Source organism: Macadamia integrifolia, unplaced genomic scaffold (genome assembly GCF_013358625.1).
Source record: "Macadamia integrifolia cultivar HAES 741 unplaced genomic scaffold, SCU_Mint_v3 scaffold2511, whole genome shotgun sequence".
In the NCBI taxonomy this organism is placed as follows: domain Eukaryota; kingdom Viridiplantae; phylum Streptophyta; class Magnoliopsida; order Proteales; family Proteaceae; genus Macadamia; species Macadamia integrifolia.
In genome coordinates, this window is record NW_024868762.1 from 42,834 (window position 1) to 63,584 (window position 20,751).

Genomic DNA, 20,751 nt, shown 5'->3' on the forward strand with positions numbered 1-20,751 from the left:
TTCTTTTTGAAAAATCGTTTGGTTGCCTTAAGGCTAGTGCATGTTTCTCGTGGGTTGAGATATTGGCATCCGTAAAGAATGTCTTTCCGCTTTCTCCTTTTATACTAGGTGGTAAAAAGGTTGCTCAAATCTGAGTTTAAGTGTTGAGGTGAACTCAGATTTGGAACACATCCTTTGTAATATGGTCATTCATGAGAAGTAGGATGCTCACTTATGAGGGTCATCCTAGTGGAACCAAACAACTCCAAAAATTAAGAATTATCATTCTAAAGAATGTCATCCCAAAGATTTACCCAACCAAACACCCCCTTATGTGATAAGAGTGGAAACCACTTTTGGGCTTGTCCTCTCTCTCTCTCTCTCTCTCTCTCTCATGATCATAGGTAGAGGACCCCTTTAGGTGAAAGAGTGGAAGGTGCTTTTGGGTTTGTCCCCCCTGCTTTATCCTCCAGAGTGTATGGGGTAGGTGGGTGTGGTGAGGAAGACCTGAAAGTTAGACAAGGCCCCACTAGGCTCACGGGCTGACTTGTTTTTTATATCTGAGCATCACATCTATATAAGATTCCCAGATCACACAACCAATTCCTTTATCGAGTTCTGGCTTGTCGAAGGATAAGCACAAGCAATTACAGTGGGATCCCCCACCACCTTCACTACGGTGGTCCTTGTCCTTCCCTCCTGCATGAGTATTGAAATATCTTTTTTCAATCCACATCCTTGAATACTTTATCAGGGAAATATATATAAATAAACAACCTTGAATTACTTTTGATCCCCAGAGTTCATAATACTGGTCAAAATATTATTTACTGGTTTGGAAGCTAAGGTAATGGCAAAGGGAAAGACAATAAAAGGCAGAATAATCCAAAGAAATGGGAAAAAGGACCAAGGATTCGAGTCCGGATCCCCATCCCATCTCACATCGTCCATGAGGTGTGGGGCCATCTTTAGGGTATGAGGACCACACACTATAGATGATGTGAGATAGGTGGGATGGTTACCTGCAGAGAAGAGGAACCTGATTCCAAAGATTCACCCACAATAAAGTTGATATCATACTAGGGCTGCCCAATCTCTTGCCAAATACGGTGTAGCTTCTCATTCTTTCAAGTTCCATTAGTTGCAAGGGAACTGAAAGGAAATTTGCATTTTCTATAAAATATATTTCACTTCTTAGAGAAATACCCTTTCTAAGTTGCATCCAACCACCATACTCTCTTTTCACTGTGGGTGGAGGAATAAATCTTTTTTTTTTTTTTCTAAGATGCTGATAGACTACAAGTGAAGTTTTTACTCTAACCTTGTATGGGTAACTCCTTACCTATAATCCTGCAGGATAAGGGGAAAACCAAAAACCCCCCCCCCCCCCAACCCCAAAAAAAAAGAAAAAGAAAAAAAAAAAACAGTTTACCCACAGGGTGTGCAAGCATTGGCTTAACAAATTATACAGATTGGAGACTTCTTATGGCCCATGGATACAGGCTTAAAGACTTGAGACTACTTGGATTGATTAAATGGGGTTGGTTATGGATTTATGGGTTGGGCCTAACACACAAATATACGAAGGCAAGTAGCCCAATTATACTCTTCTATTCAAATCCAAGTATTTTGATTGAAAAGTGAAATCAAATTTAATTATTATCCCATTTGAAGGGTTGGTGGCCAATCTCATGTCATATGTAATGATGATATAGCAAATCTGACCACTGGATAGCTAGTATATCCCTTGGATTAGCCACTTATCAATTTCAAATCTAATTCAATCAATCTTGGCATGCATCCTTATGTATGTCCATACACTTTTACGGTATTTTACGGTATTTTGACCACTATGTACATTCTCCCACTGTCTTAAAATTCAAACATCTATTTTGACACTTGGCAAACTCATTTGGACTGAAATTTTACATCAGAGTAGGGGATCTTGGCATCTATCTCTATACACAAAATTTGGCCCCATCGAATTTACCATATAGCTAATTCTGTTAAGTTTTTGCCTAACAAGTTTCTGAGTTAGTTCCACATTCATTACTAAGTAAAATGATAGAAAAGATTCCAAATTCCCTTCACTTCTACTTCCATCAGATGGAAAAGAGCAACCCATTGCACGAAGTTCACATTACCGCAAGGTTTGGGAGAGGCAAATTTACACAACCTTACCCCTGCTTTGCAAGAGAGGTTGTTTCCAAGGTTTGAACCTGTGACCATCATGTTGCAATAAAATTTAAAAATTAGTGAGATTACATATTGTCCTTATCTAAATGCGTGAGCATGTAGAAGGGGATGTAAAACTCTCTTACCATTACCCTCCTATTTTCTCGTAGTTCTCTCAAAAGGAAAGTATCAAAATAAAAAATAAAAAGAGCAGAGAATTTATTTACGAAACCGCTTGGGCTCTGATCCAGAGTATTTTTTACAAGATTGATCTAGAGCAAAAATGGGCCTTAAATAACTTCTCAGAGATATTGGATCTCATAATACTATCATCATCCTATTCTAAGCTAGTAGCAAGTGCATGAGCCTCTTGTAAGGAGCACATGCTTCAATCTTTACACATCAAATTAACACTTTACAATTCAAATAAATCAATAGATTTTCAAAATAAATGAGTGATAATCTGTAACTTACACCTCTAGCTCATGCAAGCCCTCAAGAGATTGTTGTGCAGCATCCAATTGCCTAAAGGATGCTACAGTTTCACAAACATCACGATTTCCTCTCTCAAGTTGCTCTAGGAATTCCATCACTAAAGGATCAGTCCAAGGAGCCCCAAATGGGGCTCCTCCCCCTGCCACCCACCCAAGATGGCCACCATTTGGGGTAACAACCAACAAACAATTTGCGTTTTCCTGGAAAACAAAGAAGTAATAATTTTCATTAGGAAATAACAAAAAAAGGAGCATTTTCTGCACACTGAAGAGTCAGAATTGGGAACAAGGGTAAGGGCTGGGAAGGTTGCCAAAAATGGCAATTGAATTATTTGGCTGGCAACTGCAAGGCCTGAACAGAAGATTAACATCCCATTATTTTAATCTCTTCTTGTTTACACTGTTGGAACCAGTCAGACCATTCAGATCATCAATCACCAGGCCTGAACGGTCTTTCATCCATGCTATATTTACAAATACTGGTGCAAATCTTGATTACAAAATTCTGCATCTTTTAAAATTTGAACATGAGAAACTAAGGGGTTTCACTTTAGAAGACACAGGATCTTGCAACTGCAAAACAATGACACAAAGAAGATCTGAGAGAGGAAGGAATGTATGGGAGAGTTGGCTTCCCTACTGTCACCTCCTTGACAAAGCAAAGGGGGTTCTCCCATGCTTGAGATAAGAGGGTAATTTACTTAAACATAGAACTGCCATTGGATTCCAAAAGATACGAACATTGTTTGTGGAAAGCTTTAGGAATATAATTCAATAATTAGAATAGGGATTTCTTATTGACACCACTTAAGGTGTTAAATAATTTGTAACCTTAGTTGCCTATTTAGTAAAACATTTTTTTTTCCAATGAGGGTGAATCTGGTCTTTTCACATGTGAACTCGAAAATTGTGCACAAAAATGATAGATTTTGATAATGAAATGATAAGTCATTCTCATTTTTTTATGAGAACCACTTTTTACTATTGACTTAAAGAACTTTGTGGAATAAGACAAGGGGCAACTAAAAGGTGTTAAGTTCTAAATACACCTATAGAGATGTCATTTAGACAGTCCCGTTAGAATCAATCATGAGAAGCTCTCTTTGGAGGAGATGTTTTCAATTGTTCATAGAATTTTGTGCCTAAGAGTCATAGATGAGCTTTTCAAGTTTCCAAAATGGTTTCTAGAAACTTCAGGAAGGGTGTTGGATGTCTAAATGATTTGGAAAGTAGTGTGTGGAAAGCTTACGGATAGAAATTACTCAAATTAGTAGTTCTGTGGTTAGTTTGGAAAAAAATTGTTAAAAGCTCAATTTTGAACAGACCAAATTAGATGCTCCAATAATCTATGGCAAAACAATATAAATTTATGATGTTGACTATTGGAGTCAACAGAAAAAATCTGGGAGACACTCAAGCAAGGAAATGGATTGATCAGATAACCCAAGCAGCAATAACAGAACTTCCAACTGATTTCTGGCCTATATGGGGGTCCACAACTTTACTAGTCGGGATCAATAGGAATATGTACTAGCTGTATGGTAAAGGCAACTACTATAAATTCTGATGGTTCACAGATTGCAGAAATGTTTTAACAGTGGTGACTGTATCTAATAAAAGCACTTCTCCTAGGATTGGAGTTTGTAAATTGCTGGTTCTGTTCAGCTAGATTACATCATCGCATACCCATCAATACAAGGAAACACTGACAACTATGAATACTCGTAATATAGTTTGTAGCACGTTATGTACATTTAATTTGTTCCCTAGTCAACAAAGTCAAGTATTCATGTTCCAACAAAATGAAAATTTGTATATTCATGTATAATATACCTTTTTTTTTTCTTTTTTGTAAATACAGTATCACTTTACACTAGCTTTTGAGGCACTTCCCCTACTTGTTTGAGGCCAAAATTTGACCAATGAGATCAGTGTAATATCTTCTATCACATGGACCCGCTCAAGTAACTCCCACATGGCTGGATGAATTGTATCGAAGTTCAGCAATTGGATTTTCTAGGACCACTCTTAAGAATGATTCCTTCTCCCTAGGATTTGCTGGTCAAAGCTAAGTGCTATCCATGATCAACAGTACTGCATCTATTCCTAGCCATGCCATTACCCGCAAGCTTTCATATTGATCTAAATCACCAGATGCCCATGTGATTATATGTACTTCACTGTTAAATGATATCAACGAGGCAGGGAAAAAAAATGTGAATGCAATTAAAAAAAAAAAAGCAGAAATGATGCCCCCATATTAACACCCCCAAGATATTGTCCACTAGCGTCTACCGATTGTCATTACCTCAGACCTCAGAAGCTGTAAAAGATAATGAAGTAAACCAGCAGAAAAGAAACAAACCACCCAACTCAAATATAAATGAACTGGAATTGCATGCAGAAAAAGCTACTAAGATCAAATTACAGCAACACTAAACTTCCATATGGCTTTGTGAACACCATACCTTGATATCTTCACGAGGAATTCCTCGAGATGGTGCAATTGGATCATTAGCAGCCTGCATATCAGGGAAAAGCCAGCTAGCATTCACTTATCCAAAATAAAATTGTATGGGGAAATGTATTGAAAAAAATGTAGTTTCATATGTGGACTCTACAAGCACTTCCAGCAATGTTGGAAGTATTCTGGTGAAAATGGATCTACAAACAATCAATAGTCTCAAAGAGGTCGCGAGTAAAAAAATATTCAATAAGGTCATTGACAAATAAGCTCAGTGATTGTTTTTTCTTTACTATCCCAAATCCTGGATCTTGGCCAGCTGGCACAGAACCTTTGGCTAACCCATTTAAACAAGAATAAGGCCTAGATAGTGGGATTGCATAACAAGTTTTGTGTAGCTAAACTGAAGTAGTTGGACTAATGAGTACCCCTTACTTTGTCATATATGACGATATAATGCTACTACTATAATTCGACAATGTTAATAGGATTTATATGCAGTAAGAATGTTTGCCTAAGATTTAACCTCCAAATGAATGCTGACACAGTTCAGATTTTCAAATCTGTTTGGAGGTTCAGGAATTATTAGGCTTTAGTTAGATGTCAGTGATACACAATGCTTGATCATTACCTGGATGCATAACAGAGGCTTCTGCACCTGTTTTATAGTGTCTGAACTGCTGGAATTGGAATAGTAGTCATCTACTGACTTGAAACCAAATGAGACTGCAAACAGCTAAAAAGGTAATATTAGCTATTGGCAACCTGTTTGACGGATATTTTACTTTCCCATTTCATGTATACATACCCCGTGTTAATCCTTCATCAAACTCCCTGATAGATTTAGCATTAGCAACCAATGGAATGTTATATTCACCTCCAATATCTTCGAAAAGGAGAGCATGTCTGCACAGAGATTGATATGCAGACTAAATTTACAAATGTTTGGGGTAACTCAATAGGACATGATGAAAGCTAAAACAATTTTATCATCAATTATTACTTCTTGAAAATTTTGCGAAGAGCTTTAGCAAGAGCTTTGTCATAAATGATATTAAAACCTTTGCGGAAATCCTCATCGGCAATGACCAAATTGAATGGATTACATAAGGATACTGCCCCAGAGAGTGGGCAACTATTAGATTCCTGCAAGAAGAGAGAAGAAATTAACAAACATAAGGAGCTATAGTTAGTCTGTCAAAGGAACATGTTACAAACAGAACAGTGGAAGCCTAGGGAACTCTGGCTAATCAAACATAATAACTAAACCCTGGTCCAATCTAATAAATATATCCCTAGAAACATAACAATTCAACAAAGCCTTATCCCAACTAAATGGGGTTGGCTACATGAACCCTGTTTCAGCATTCAATTCCTAAGGTCATATTAGAGGCATCCATATCTCATTGCACTACTCCCAAGGTGATTTCAGCCTACCCAATTGTTCTTTCAATTCCTCTAATCAGCAGCGTTTCACTCCTTAATGGTGCAGTTAATTGGATTCATTGTACATGCCCAAACTACTTCAAACGATTCTCCCTCAACCGAAATCTATTGAAGCCACTCCTAAATTACTTTGAATACTCTAATTTCTAATTGTATTTTTCAAGTTTTGCCACTAATCCACCTCAACATCATCATCTCAGCTATACTTATTTTACTTAATTGTTGTTTCTTTGTTTGCTTGAGCTTCAGTTGTATGCACAAATGCACCAATAAAAAAACACTCAAAAAGCACCTCCCCATTTCAGCCACCCCACTCTAATTATACGAGTAACCTCCATGTCAATTTCTGTCTTTGGTCTATGAGTAACATCACCAGAAAAATTCTGGCTGAAAATTAGTCTTGGTCAACAAATTACCAATAAAATCTCGCCGACCATACAAGACTTTTGAATTCCAATAGACCAGGCACTACCAAGTTAAATCAATGCCAGAGGACTGACTGCTGCTAATAATTATTAAAGAAATGAAGCAGCTGAAAATTGTGTGCATCCCGATTGAACTTGTATAAATTTGAAACAGTGAGGTTCAGAAATAAATAGGCCCCCATATTCCATGTAAGTTTCAATCACATTGGCAATAATATCACAAAAATGGGTGTGACACTGTCATGTTTGCTACTTTGCTTACACATAAATGTAGTGACATACTGCATCACATCAGTTTAGTTACATAACCAAGAACAACTTACCCACAATATAAAATGTAAATAGGTTACTAAGAAACTCAGCCTTGTCCTAACTAAATGGGGTGAGCTAAGAATGTGCACTTTATTTAGAAACAAGCAAACATTTTGCATGAGAAAGTGAATAGCCAAGAGAGTACAGAGGGGCGAGGGAGGAGGGAGCTGTAAGTTCTCCTTAAATCTAGAGTCTACACAAAATATCAGACTATAAAAGGGGTCTAATGGCCCACTGGTTGTCGGGTTACTAAAAAAAGATTTGGCCTTTGGTTCAAATCTCCCTGAGTGCAATATGGAGAGTTTTCCATGTATTTTGTGAACAAGTGCCTAGCGCACTTGGTAGCTTGTGGTGCTATGGAAGCCCATAGCTACCAGGAGGTCTTGGGTTCAAGTTTTCTGGTTCACATTTCCCCTCCCCCTTAGAATAGCATAGAGTAGGGAAAAAAAAAGGTGGGTGCCTAGAGAAAGACATAAGTTGAAGGAGATCTTACCTGACCCAAGTATCGAACAAGAATATTGGCTCCAAGAGACCAGCCAACAGCATATAAATTGGCCATTGGGTAACGATCTCCAACATGTTTTATCACTAAATCGAGGTCTCCAATAAATGAAGCTGAATAGAACTGCACATCAGTAAATGAATCATAAAACCAATCACCAGACAGGCATATGCATAGAAACCCAAAAGTTCAGATTCAGAACCATATCACAATTATAAGACAACTGCAATAAGTTTTTCATAATTGAGCTTTCTTGACTGAGTTTTCCCCCCGAGAGAGAGAGCGAGAGAGAGTTTTCACCAAGTCTGAAAAGGATCTGCAGAGATTGGTATTGTACAATATATTTGCCTTGGGGAGGAGGGGGGGGGTTAGGGGCCAGTTAACCATTACATTGGACAGTTTGGGCTTTCCAATTTTATGTTAAGTAGGCAATTTTTCCACTTTGCAACAATGGGAAACAAAACAACCGACCTGAGATTTTAAGAAACAACTAATACTTAAAAGTAATTACTGAAGCCATGAAATCAGGAAAATAAAACAAAGTATTTATTGACTGGTGTGTGGTGATTAGATTGAACTTCAAATAGCAAGTAACTCAAATTCTTTATAAAGTTATGATTCATTCAGGCCTTAAGTTGGGTTGGACAAGGGAGAAAAAAAGTTATTAGAAATTGTATTCTCCTGATATTACTGAATAAGAGTAAATTATCAAAAATAGTTCGGGGATGGGTAGTACTGGAAAGGATTAATTAGCTTCTTAAGAAATGAAATTCCATCACATAAATATGAATGAGTTTTGAAAGGAAAAATAAAAGAAAATACACGCAGACAAATAAACAACAACAACAACAATGAATCTTAAAGAAACATTGAAATCCATTACAAAAACAAATATGATTTAAAGGTTATGGATGGACTTGAATTCCCATGAAATGTAAGCTGAGGCCAAGAACTATGATTATTACCTGGGGCGTGGTAACAGGGCTATCTCCACAGCCACGGCTATTAAACACTACCACGCGCCACCTGTTACTTCTTGCTCGAACAAGCATATGCCGAACGTAAGTATCACCGCTGCCTCCCGTTAGACCTGGCTGCAACTACAAATGTCAAGCTGTAGTGCGCGACAAACACTCTCACTCGCTTAACCACTAAGAGTAACGAGTATCAACAGATAGAAGTCTGGAATGAAAGTTCAGAATCAATTCCATTTTCGTATGAATTGAGGATTACATAGGATTATGAGTTGGAAAAAATCAAAATTATTTGAAATTGAAACCACAATTACATTACTTCAGTCTACTCTTCGTGTACCTAAATAATGCCGCAAATTCTTCAAAGCTAGAGAAAAAATAAAATCTGAGTAATAGCAGAGTGAGTGAATAATGCGAACCAGTAGAATTAGAACCGGAGATTCAGCCGGAAGGAGACGATCGTCACCAGAGACCCAATCGAGAGCAACAACGCCGTCATCCTTCGTCCTCAAACACTCCCTCCGGAATCTGACGTCGGGGAGGGAACGGAAGAAGGCGGCAAAGATGGTCTCGATGTGGCGGTTCCAACATATAAGCGGGAATGGTTCGTATGGACGCTGTAGCGTTTTGAGAACCGACGCCCATGGATTGCCAGTACCGCCGATTATTTCCAGCGATGATGAAGCTTTACATGGACGAACAACTGCCATGATCGTCCTCTTCCTCCTCGTCCAGGTAATGGGATGGAAGGGGTGGGGAAGAAGAAGAGCCCCTCTTAGTCCTCCGCCAAAATGCGTCTCCGCTATTCCTATCCTCTGATAAGAAATGTACGGACCATCCAAACATGGAAAATGGAAGGTACCGGTGGCGGCTCTCGCCATTTTGGGATGCCAGAGAAGAGGGACCCAATCTTAATTCTCACCACCTACACATGTTGCGTCCTTCCATATATCAGTAATCTCACAAGTCGCAAGTATGATATTTTTTTCAAAAATAAAAAAAAAAAGTTGCTGCTGGGGTTCCAGCTAGGGTTGTCAATCAGTTGGGTTGGGCCGGTCTCGGTTGGGTCTAATTGGATTCGGTCAATTTCTAGGGCTGCATCATAAACGTCTATTTAGCTAAACGGGCCTAGCTAGTGTAGGCATGGTAAGAATAATAATCAGACCCAACCTATTTAACTTTCAACGGGTCCTCTTTAAAATTAGTATTTTAAATGTACTTAAGAGGAATACAAATAAAATGAGCCACAGATGGGCATAGCTACATCTGGAGGGTTGTTAAAAGGCGGGTTCAAACTTGAGACCTCCTGGTGAGCATGGATTTTTTGCACACCACATCTCACCAACTGCGCTAGGCAGTTGTTGTTATGTTATGTTGTGTTTTATGCATCATGTATATGTTTCAATATCTATAAGCAAGATCGTCCTTGCAATCTATCACATTTACATTTCACATAACCATTTCATGTAGCGTGATTGCACAAACTGCACAACTAAGTATGTAGTCCAGAGATTCTCTATACACTCCACAAACCCATTGGGTCCACAGGCCAATAAACTCGTCAATTTCCAAGCTCGAGTTTGAAATCTAATTTTACGTAAGTCATGTTATGCCTCCAACTTCTCCGATTTTGATCCTACCATTGTGCATCATTTCACAGGTATCATGCCTATGCATGAGAGGGAGTATTGATATCTCACAGTAGTCGGGGAGTGGGATTCATGGTTAGTTGTTTATACTTCTAGGATAAAATCTAACTCGGTATCATAGAAATTTTTGTTTTTCCTTGTGATATTTATGCAAGTGAATGCTATTTTTATTTAACATTATATCGGAGACACTGTACATGTTTTTTATTGTAGTATCAGAGCCATTGTGTGGGATTGCACATGCTTTTATTTGTCAACGTCTATGCTATTACAATTTCATTCCAGCTACAAGTGGGGAGAGTGTTAAGAATAACTCCTCATCGATTAGATTTGAGAACTTTGGATATCTTCATATACACTCAAGCCATTTTCAGATAATAACTTAAGCATTTGAGTTTGGATCCCCAAACTTGTGAGCTATCCAACTTCTTTGACATGGAGCTAGCACTTGATAACAATGGTTGAAGTTCTGATATGCATGTGTTCAAATGGTTTCACTGGACTTGGTTTCTAGAAAAGGAGACAACTTCAAAGCTATGAGAATATACATGCATGTGATTTTATATTTTTAGGATCAATTTCTCTTAGGATGCTGAAGTTTCTTAAGGCTAACTTGTGATTTCATATAAATATGAATTCATTTCTCATTTTTCAAATTCTTTTGTAACTTTCTAGGTTGATAGCTTCATTAGTATTATTACCTACAAATGCTTGTTTCTTCTGGTGGATGCGACTCATGTGAGCATTATGGTACTTTTTTTTGGTAGGGTAGCCCCCTCAAAGTTTTGAGTTCAAAGTTCGACCTTCAAAAAATGCTTCATCTCTTTTGGAGAACCTTGCTTGCATTGGTGGATCTTCACTTGCCAACTCTACTCATCATCATGGGGGTTGGTCATAGCTTTCATTGGTCCATTGCCTAGTGTCGAAACTAGAATTGGAGCCGGAAAGAAAGGCTAGAGACCCTCTAGGCCAAATCCACTCACTTGTCAGTTACAAACATCAAGTGATCCCAGTGGAAAGTTAGACAAATTGAAAATGCTATTTGTTTAGTTGTTACAAAAGTTAATACCATTTGATTGGCAGCTACGAGTAGAGATGAAATAGGGTCAGGTTAGGCCCTTTTTTTTTCAAACCCCAACCTAATCTTAAGTCCCTTAAGTTGGGGCCAGGCTCGGCCCAACCTTGACTCAAGGCTTGAAAAATCCTACTCTTCAGAGTCGGGCTGGATGATCCTAATTGGCCCTGATTATCAAAGTTTTTGATATCTTAGGGACTGAGATGCATGTTCAAGCCTCAACGAAAACAGTTAAGCCCACCTCATGCTTTAAACCTTGATCTCTATCAGGACAATCCCAACCGTCCAATTTGAGGTCCAATCAAGACTAATCTAAGCACTTTTTTTGTGGTAATAATCTAAGCACTTAATCTTAGGGTGATGTCGCTATGGAGAACCCTGGCTAAGGTTGCAAGGAGTGATCGCAAGGAGGCTGCCAAGCTTGGGAAAGAACCAAACACAGGCGATTTCCTGTCATAGAAGATGACCAGGTAACTGATTCCAATGCCCAGATTTTCATCAAAATAGGGATGGAGAGTACCGGAGTATATTACATGCCCAAATAAAAATGGAAATTAAAAAATAAATGGGAGAGGGAACAATGCCAAGGAATGGCAACAAAGATGTAGAAAACAAAAGGAGGGAGAAGAGATGGGGTGAAGTATATAGTTAGTGGGGGGCTTCTATGGATGAAGAACAAGGGAAGGGAAAGAGATCAGCCATGGTTTCAGGGAGTAGAAGGGAGGAAAAATTTTATAGGGTTTTTTTCTTTTTTTGGTGGAAAGTGAGTATAGGGTTTTCAAAGTGAGGTTATATACTCAAGTCAATTGGTCATTAGCTCGTTATATAAATCAGGATTGGATTGCACCAGATCGGCTGAGTCCAAGGCCTCAACCTGAGCCCAGGTCGGCAACCCTGACTCCAGGCTGAAAATCTTGGGCCATACCATGTTGGCTTAGGGTAGGTTCAGGCTGACATTTGCTTATCAGTTAAAAAAGCATATGGCATTTCTTTTGCCCCTATGTTATGTTTGTTGTCTTGACAGAATTATTATTAGGGATTGCTATGGTTTCATCCATTCTCTAGATAGAAGGTTCTATGACTTCTGTCAATGACACATAAGACATTATAATTGAATTATATTACTTGGTTTCTAGCCTTATGTAATTCATGTCCGTGAATAGAACTTAAGAAAAAAAAAGAAAAATCTGTTCCATAAAATAAATATTACATGTAACTATGATTTAAATGGAATTACGAAAACAAGCCAACTACAGAAGCTATCTCCATTATGAATATAGATCCCTCATCCCTGTCTCCTTCCAATAGGGAAGAATTACTTGTTCATATATAATACGGCATTTTGTTGGGGCTGGGTCTTGGTCTGGATCTGAAGATACTCGTTCTTTTCTTCTTGGGTCATAAATGCAGAGATGGGGAAATACTTACCAATCCCCATTGGTGTCTTGAAGTGTATCTTGTGGTTTACCAGTGCTTCTTCTTTTTGCTCTGTTTGAATGATGCACATCTCTGTAACGGGTATCCAAAGCAACATCTGCTTGCTCTTAATCCCTGTCATCTTCTTCATCTTCCCTTTCTCCACATACGCAGTCACCTCAGTAGCATAACTCACGCGGGTATTGGTTGCGACGAAGAAGTGCTCATAAGGAGCCTTGGATTTCATCCACACAAACCCAGTTTCTCTTACCCTTCCACATTCTTCAAGCTCTTGCAGGGGAAGGACTCCTTTGGGGAATCCCAGTTCTTGTAGAAGCTCCATTGAATGTCGATGGCAGGCGTTGGTACCTTTCACGATTTCAGCCCCAGCTCGCTCATCTTGATCCCTTGCTTGTCTACGACTAGCCATTTGAAATGATAATAAAATTGCCGCTAAGGAGTTACTACTATGGCTTCCAAATCTGTCTCGGCAATGGTGGAAATTGATGGTTTGATTCATATATTTAACAGCAAATACTGTAAAGACAAGAAGGAGTGGTTGGAGGTTGTTGGCTGATCTTAGAGAGAGAGAGAGAGAGAGAGAGAGAGGGAATGAGAATTCAAACTTAGCCTCTGATAGTCATCTGCTGTTGTAGTCGTTCACCTAACCATGGAGTCAGCAGTGACTAAGAAGCCTTGGCATTACCTTTGGTAAATTCGGAATTGTAATTAAATTGGAGCTTGATTGATGGTTTGAGAAATTGGGTTGGATTGGATTGACATCTATCGCATTGTTTGATAACATTTCTATTGTTGTCTAGAAATAACAGAAACGACTTTTCACGTTTTCGGAAAGAAAAACGGATTTTTTGTTGTTTGATATGATATTGTTTGATAATGTTTCTACTGTTTCTGTGTCTAGAAACAACAAAAATGGTTTTTCACTTTTCCGAAAATAAAAATTGATTTTTTTGTGTTTGATAAACCTCTTTCTCAAAATGTTTTTTGCAGACATAATGCCACTAAAAAACTCAATAGTATCATCGGATGCCCAAAAGAGAGAAAGAGTTCGGTTGCCTCTTTTTAGGTTTAAATAGTTGAGAGATTTACCGGGCACAACAACCTTTTTTCTCTATAAAATTCGTTTCTATAACGGACTTGTTTCGTCAAAGTCGTTTCTAAAATTGTAAATAGGCATAAATTTTGATTTATGTTTCTAGAAACGGGTGAAACATAACAACTTTATCAAACACTTTTTAGGTTGTTTCTCCGTTTCTGAGAACAAGAAAACGCAGAAACAACAGAAATGGAATGTTGTCAAACGGTGTCTTAAACCTATTTCTTAATTTTTTTTTTTTTGCAAATATAATGCCACTAAAAATCCCAATAGTATCTTCGGATGTCCAAAAGGGAGAGAGGGTTCGGTTGTTTCTTTTTAGGTTTAAATAGTTGGGAGATTTATCTGGCACAATAGTCTTTTTTTCTCTCTCAAATTCGTTTTTAGAAATGACGTTTATAGAATTGCAAAGAGGCATAAATTTTAATTTATGTTTCTAGAAACTGATGAAACGAAACAACTTTATCAAACGCTTTTTAGGTTGTTTCTCTGTTTCTAGGAACAAGAAAAAACAGAAACGGCAGAAACAAAACATTATCAAATGATGCCTACCACGTTGATTGATCCTGATTCTTGTCCTGTTCAATGGATCGTATGGATGAATGGTTAAGCGGTAAAAAAAATTGGTTTAAATCTGAAATTAGAGGTATTTTGTCTGATCTAATTAATCCGAATTAATATATGCCTTGATTGATCCCATTCTCAATACCAAGTTCTCAAACCTTAGTTAGAGCACAGCAACTACAATACATCTCTAGGCTCGTGGAATCAATACTGATTCAGATAGGCTGTATCAATCCATAGCGGGTCGATTTCAATACAAAAAACCATTTTCTTGACAGATTTATCCTTTTCTTTTTCTAAAATATCGGTTTTAATTATCTTTTTACCCGTGAATCATAGCAGTGGGATCTATATCGGATCGATCTTTACCGATACTGATCCGAAATTACGAAACATCCTGCAGAGAGAGAGAGAGATAGAGAGAGATATCATATTTTGTTTAGTTGGTGTTTGGGTGCCTAACTCTAGTTAAGACGAAGCAATTGGAGACAGATCCTTTGTCAGAGAGGTTTCTACCACGTTGAAAATGATGTGGCATATCTTTTATTTTTCTTACCAACTGATGTGGCGTATAAAACTATCCAAAACATAATTAATTGATGGAAAAAGTCTCCCTAACCAAGTGGAGTAATGGTACATTTGTTCATTTGACTTTCTTTAAATTGAAACCTAAAAAGAAACCTAAAACACAGCATAGTCTCTATGTCGAGATAGCGAAAAGTAAAGTGACTACCCCATTTATCATGAAATGTAGAAAATTCACCCCTATTGATGCTTTTATTGGTATTGCCATTGATCCATGTGCTGGTGGAGGTGATGCTACCTTCAAGAATCATCTCCCTTCATTTATAGGAAGAAAAAAGTTTCATGGTCATGTGTCCCTTATGCCAAGACACAGAGGGCAACATTCCTTGTAAAATACTAAAAAATTCACTCTCTGTTGATGCCCATGTGCGTCTCCTCACTATGCAAGAGCCACATGGCTAGAAAACGTTATTTTCCTTTTTCTATTAATTATTTTAAAGAAAAAGAAAAGGAATAATATTCTTTGTAGGGGAGCACAGACTCCACCACAATCCATGTGAAATGGCCTTTATAGATAGAGGAGAGAGACAAACTGTGGAGGACATTAACGTGAAAATCGTCTATAGCCACTGCACCGGTGTAGTGAGCATTGGGTGGCTGGAGCCCCTTGGGAGACGTGCGTCTAGATGCTCACTACATCTAACCGATCACTAAAAAAAAAAAAAAAAAAAGACAAACAAGAACACTCTCCAAAAAATAAATAAATCTAGCATGGGCCATTGTGCTTACTCAAGAACTCTCACCCCTTATAAATTTGTGGGTAGAGATTTCCCACAATGTCAGATTGGAAACCAAACCAACAAGAGAGTAAGAGATGGATTTATTCAATATGGGACCCAGATTTTATATGAGGAGAGAGAGTATAGACTCACGGCTCATTATGTCAGAGAAGATGAAATGAATCCTCACTTTAGCGTCATGGACTCATGGGGCTCTTTTTTTCCCCAGATTTATTGTGTGCAAAAGGCATGCTGCATGCAATGTAATTCAGCATGATTTATAATTTTCTTTTAAGTAATTGTGGTGCGAAAATTTGTATTTAGAATCAAAATTCATTATTTCAAGTTTGAAAAATGAGAGAGGGTTCTCCATGATGTTTGAAGGAATCTGCATGCCACACTAATGGTGGTACGAAAAATTGGATCATTCACACAGTCCAAAATATTTATAATATGAGAGAAAAATAATAAAGAACTCCATGTAAGATGAAAATAGTACTCTTAACATTGTGGCCATGGTTTAAAAAATCAAAATTAGATTGATCAAATCAGTCAATTGGATTTAGAATCGATCCCAATTCTAAATGTTTAGGAGTGATCAATTCTAAGATTTTTGAGATGAAATCATTAAGTTTTAGATTTGGGAGACCAATTCTAAGGTTTTTGAGACTTATTCATCCAATTCAACTCCTCAATTCCGAATTTAAAACCCTTGGTCCTGCCAATTCTTTCCCCAAGCCCAAGCTGAATGGTTGATTTAGTTGCGGTCGAAAATAGCAATGATTTTGCTCTGATATTTTATCATCTCACTGGGATAAAGTAAAATATTATAGGAAATGGGAGTACTTTATAATCATCCGGTTAGGATCGATAGAAACAATTTAGCTTGGGTGAGTCAAACTTCCGAGCTACATCATTCATCAAGAAATTCACCCATCATATACGGTCTAGATAGGTTGATTGGTCCACATAGGCAAACATAGTGGGAGAGGACCAATGATCAATGTGTTAAATATGTATGTCCATCAAACTTCGTAAACCAACATAATATACATAGTAGTTAATGGATGATGGACCTTCAGCTATGGTGACGTAACGTCATAATTCATAAGTTCTGATTGTTTTTCGCCATTCATCATCGGAGGTACTTTTCTTTTTAATTGTTTTTAGGTTTCTGACTTCTGGGCCACACGTAGTCCTTTAGGAAGGGGACCAAGCCATCACTAAAGGGAGTGCATGTGGGAGCGTTAACATGGGCTCAATTTGTCTGCGGTGAGAGGTGAGCAGCACTGAGAATCCAACGGCTAGGAGAATCCCGGCATGCACCCCAACCGTTGGATCTTCACTGGCATTCATTGTCTCCCCGCAAATGATTTTTTGCACATTAACACTATTGAAATTTTTTACTTCACTGAGGTGAGGTAGTAGTTTTGCATACCCATGTGTCGGGGTGCAGAGACCACACAATCAAGTAGTTTTCCCTTATTTGTTTATGGAAGAGGGATAAGCAAACCACTCATGTGTTGTGAGCCAAAGGAGGAATCAATGAAGGTGCGGGCCAATTATTATGCCCCCTTTGTTGTCGAAATCGGCCATTCTAACCAAAAACTGGACCAAATTGACCAATTGGCATCTCTAATCTTGAATCGGATTTGGTCAGAAAATGCTAGAATCATGAATCAACAACATGATCGACCTTTATCGATTTTGTAGAAACGCAACCCTGACATAGAAGGTAGTGGTAAAACAAAAAAACAAACACATAGGTCTACGAGGTCTGACAAGATTGCCTACGTCTTCGGTGAGATGAGATTCTACTTTACTATCAATGGAGAATAGGGTTACAACGCTCGTCTTCACACCTCTCAAAATTACTTATAGAGAAAGTAACTCTCGCAATCCCCACGGCCCACTTACCGACAAGCGGGACCGCCGTTCTATCAGGGGACTGGACTAGTATTCCCTGGATTAAACTGTGACAAAATACAAGACATCATAAGTGGGTGAGCCCATGGCACTAGGGGTGTCAACGGTCTGGGTTGTTGCGGTTTCGGTGTGACTTTGGAACTGACCGAAACCGACCCATTAAGGATTTATCGATTTCGGTCTGGTGTCGGCTTCGGTGCGGTTTGGGTTCGGGTTGGTACCGGTTTGGATTTATCAGGTTCATTTCGGTTTGGATCGATTTTTTAAACCGGTATGGAGCCATTAGGAAACAACCAAATGCTGAACTGTTGCGGTTTCTTAAATTGATTTGTAACCGGGTTGATTTTGGTTTTTTGTCTAGTTTGGATTCGACTTTCCATACAAATGTATACAAAACTATGCAAATTTTGATTTTTTTAATGAATTTTGGAGTGTTTCGGTTTCTTACCGGTTTGGTTTCGGTTTCGGTTTGGGTTTTGAGCTGGTTTCGGTTTGGTTTCGGGCTCATCCGGTTTTCGGTGCGGTTCGGTTTGGTTTTGGGGTTGCAATACTCGAAACCGAACTGAACCAATAAGGCTTTGGTTCGGTTCAATCTAGGTTGTTATCGGTTCGGTCTGGCCGATTTTACCGGTTCGGTTTAGGAATTGACACCCCTACATGGCACAATAGTTAAGTTGCACTATTGCAACATGTTGGTCACAAGTTTAAAACTTAGAAACAGCCTCTTCTGCAAAACTAGGGGTGCATTGGATAATTGGCCGGAATCATCCGAGAATCATCCAAATTGAGTGATTTCTTGAATTAGGATTTAACTAGAATCGAATCCATCCAATTCCGACTGGAACCAACATTCCAATTTCGATTCATGGAACCATACGATGACAATCCCTATGCATTGTCCTCATTCCTCATAAGATGGAGCTCATAATCTATAAAAGGAGATATCTGTGGGTCCCACTCATTCCATTTTCATAATTATGGTTAGGTAGGTGATGAAAAGGAGATATCGTATTGTACTCATTTAGTAGGCAATGAGAATCTCTTCTTTGCTTGTTTACTCTTTCTCTGCCCCACCCCCCCACCCCACCACCCCCCAATTTCCCCACCCCCCCTTTTTTCATTTTTGTTTCCACTTTAGGAGGGACGGCATGTGGGGACCACACACTTTTGAAAAACGTTTAAGATCTACCATACAATTGTATACATTGGACATCAATTTGATCTTGTGATGAGTGTCTTTTATCACTTGATCTTTTTCTTTCCTCTTTTCCTTGTTTTATGGGTACATTAAGGGGGCGTTTGGTTCAAATTATCCATCGGATCAGATTCCAGGTATTCAGGTTCTCATTTAAATTAAACCATTTGGTTCATATTTTAAGGCAACTAGTCCGAAGTCAATGTGTTCAACTGTATCACCCATTTACACTAAAGCCCAGGACTCAAGTGGATTAACCTGAATAGGTAAATCCGAAATCGAGTCAAGGGATTCCAAGGTTCATATAAAAGGTAGAGAATCAGGGTGAATCAACTTTTATCGGTTTTTTCTCTCACTTTACCCTCATTCGCTGAAAGCCGATCGACGCTCTCCTGTGAAAGTGAAAACGCGAGGTGAGATTTCGTTCTTCTTCTTCTCAGTTGTGTTTTCTTTTGTCACACATTTACCCGCTTTGCATGGAAGACAATCGTAGCCGATAGCCATCTAAAAACCGATGTTGTATTCAAGGTGTGTTTGGTCATCTTTATGTGTTTTCTTCTTCTTGTTCTTCGTCTGTGTTTTACTCATATTATTGAGCTTAGGTTTCTAATTTTTATGTTGTTACCTTCATATCTAGGGTCTGCCTCTTAGGTTTCTATTTCATAGTGTAAGGTTTACATATTTGGCTTAGACGATCGGCTGCTGAGGGAGTGCAAAATCCATCTGAAGTTAGCGGTATGGTCCGTTATCTTCTTCAATCGAAAATCTGAAACCCTAAATTGGGGGTTTTAAGTTTCAGATATAGCATAACAGTTATTTCCCCCCTTTGCTTCTACTCCTCTCTTGAATAACTTGTTTTTGTTGTATGCAGGTTTCTTTGCTCTCGATTTGCCCTATTCCTCTGAGACGGAAACTTTGCCATTGAAGTGTCCAACCAATTCCCTCAAAACAAAAGGAAGATTCAAGACTCCACAAGACCAGCAAGTTCTCTGTAATAGCTAAAGGAGGTTCTGCATCAAATAGGTCATTTCTTTTTTTGTTTAATGATTTTTTTGACTTTTATCCTTTAAAATTCTACTAATCACAGCCATTTAAATTATGTTTGTGTAGGACTCGGAAGTTTCTCAGTTCTATTTCCTTTCATTGTCTATCGTTGTTGATATTGATAGGTTTTCAGTATTTGGGTTTTGCATGATAGTTGTTTAGGTTCCATGTTTTAGATTCCTTGTTAATGGATTGATTCATGAAGTAGCCATGGTAGGTATTTTTTATCATAGTTGTCAAGGCGTCGCCTAGGCGTCCAGGCGGTTTGCCTGGGGCCTAGGCGACAGTCGCCTTATTGCACTGCATGTCGCCTTGTATTTTGACACTTATTTATGCCAAATATCATTTAAGTAAATGTTTTTTATATTTGTTATTTCATTTACTTAAGTAAATGATTTTTATATTTGTTATTTCATTTACTTAAGATATTATTCATAAATAAGCAAATACCCCCTATTTGAATCCAATAAAAATAGTTTAAAAATCAAATTCTAAAAGGATAAAAAGTCAACCACCCAGTCTAAGAAGAAAAACTGGATTTTGGTTATAAGGGTGATTTTCAACTTTTAAATGCTGGAGTTTTTCTCAATTATGAAAATTTTATAAATTCTATCATGTTAAAACATTGCTAAAAACCAAAAGTCCGGTAAAATAATTTTTTGTTTTGATATCTATAAAATTATTTTCATT

The 20,751-nt window shown here is 38.2% G+C and overlaps 2 protein-coding genes across 6 annotated transcripts; both read right to left on the minus strand.

Moving 5' to 3' along the window:
• Positions 1-291: 291 nt before the first annotated feature.
• Positions 292-9,711, minus strand: LOC122066644 (embryogenesis-associated protein EMB8). Of its 5 annotated transcripts, none has more exons than XM_042630472.1 (8): positions 9,191-9,711; positions 8,763-8,897; positions 7,789-7,920; positions 6,116-6,258; positions 5,921-6,018; positions 5,744-5,838; positions 5,117-5,170; positions 292-678 (listed from the first exon to the last, which is right to left on the minus strand). In XM_042630472.1, exons 1-8 carry the CDS (start codon positions 9,650-9,652, stop codon positions 571-573), a joined length of 1,227 nt encoding a protein of 408 aa, XP_042486406.1. In that variant the 5' UTR covers positions 9,653-9,711; the 3' UTR covers positions 292-570. The 5 variants fall into 5 exon arrangements, with proteins under 5 accessions (XP_042486406.1, XP_042486404.1, XP_042486405.1 ...); XM_042630470.1 differs by lacking the exon at positions 292-678 and adding an exon at positions 2,350-2,849 and having other exon boundaries at positions 9,191-9,708; XM_042630471.1 differs by lacking the exon at positions 292-678 and adding an exon at positions 2,350-2,849 and having other exon boundaries at positions 8,763-8,891; positions 9,191-9,705.
• A 2,940-nt stretch (positions 9,712-12,651) lies between these two features.
• Positions 12,652-13,444, minus strand: LOC122066646. The gene has a single exon (XM_042630476.1). It carries the CDS (start codon positions 13,429-13,431, stop codon positions 12,811-12,813), a length of 621 nt encoding a protein of 206 aa, XP_042486410.1. The 5' UTR covers positions 13,432-13,444; the 3' UTR covers positions 12,652-12,810.
• Positions 13,445-20,751: the final 7,307 nt, after the last annotated feature.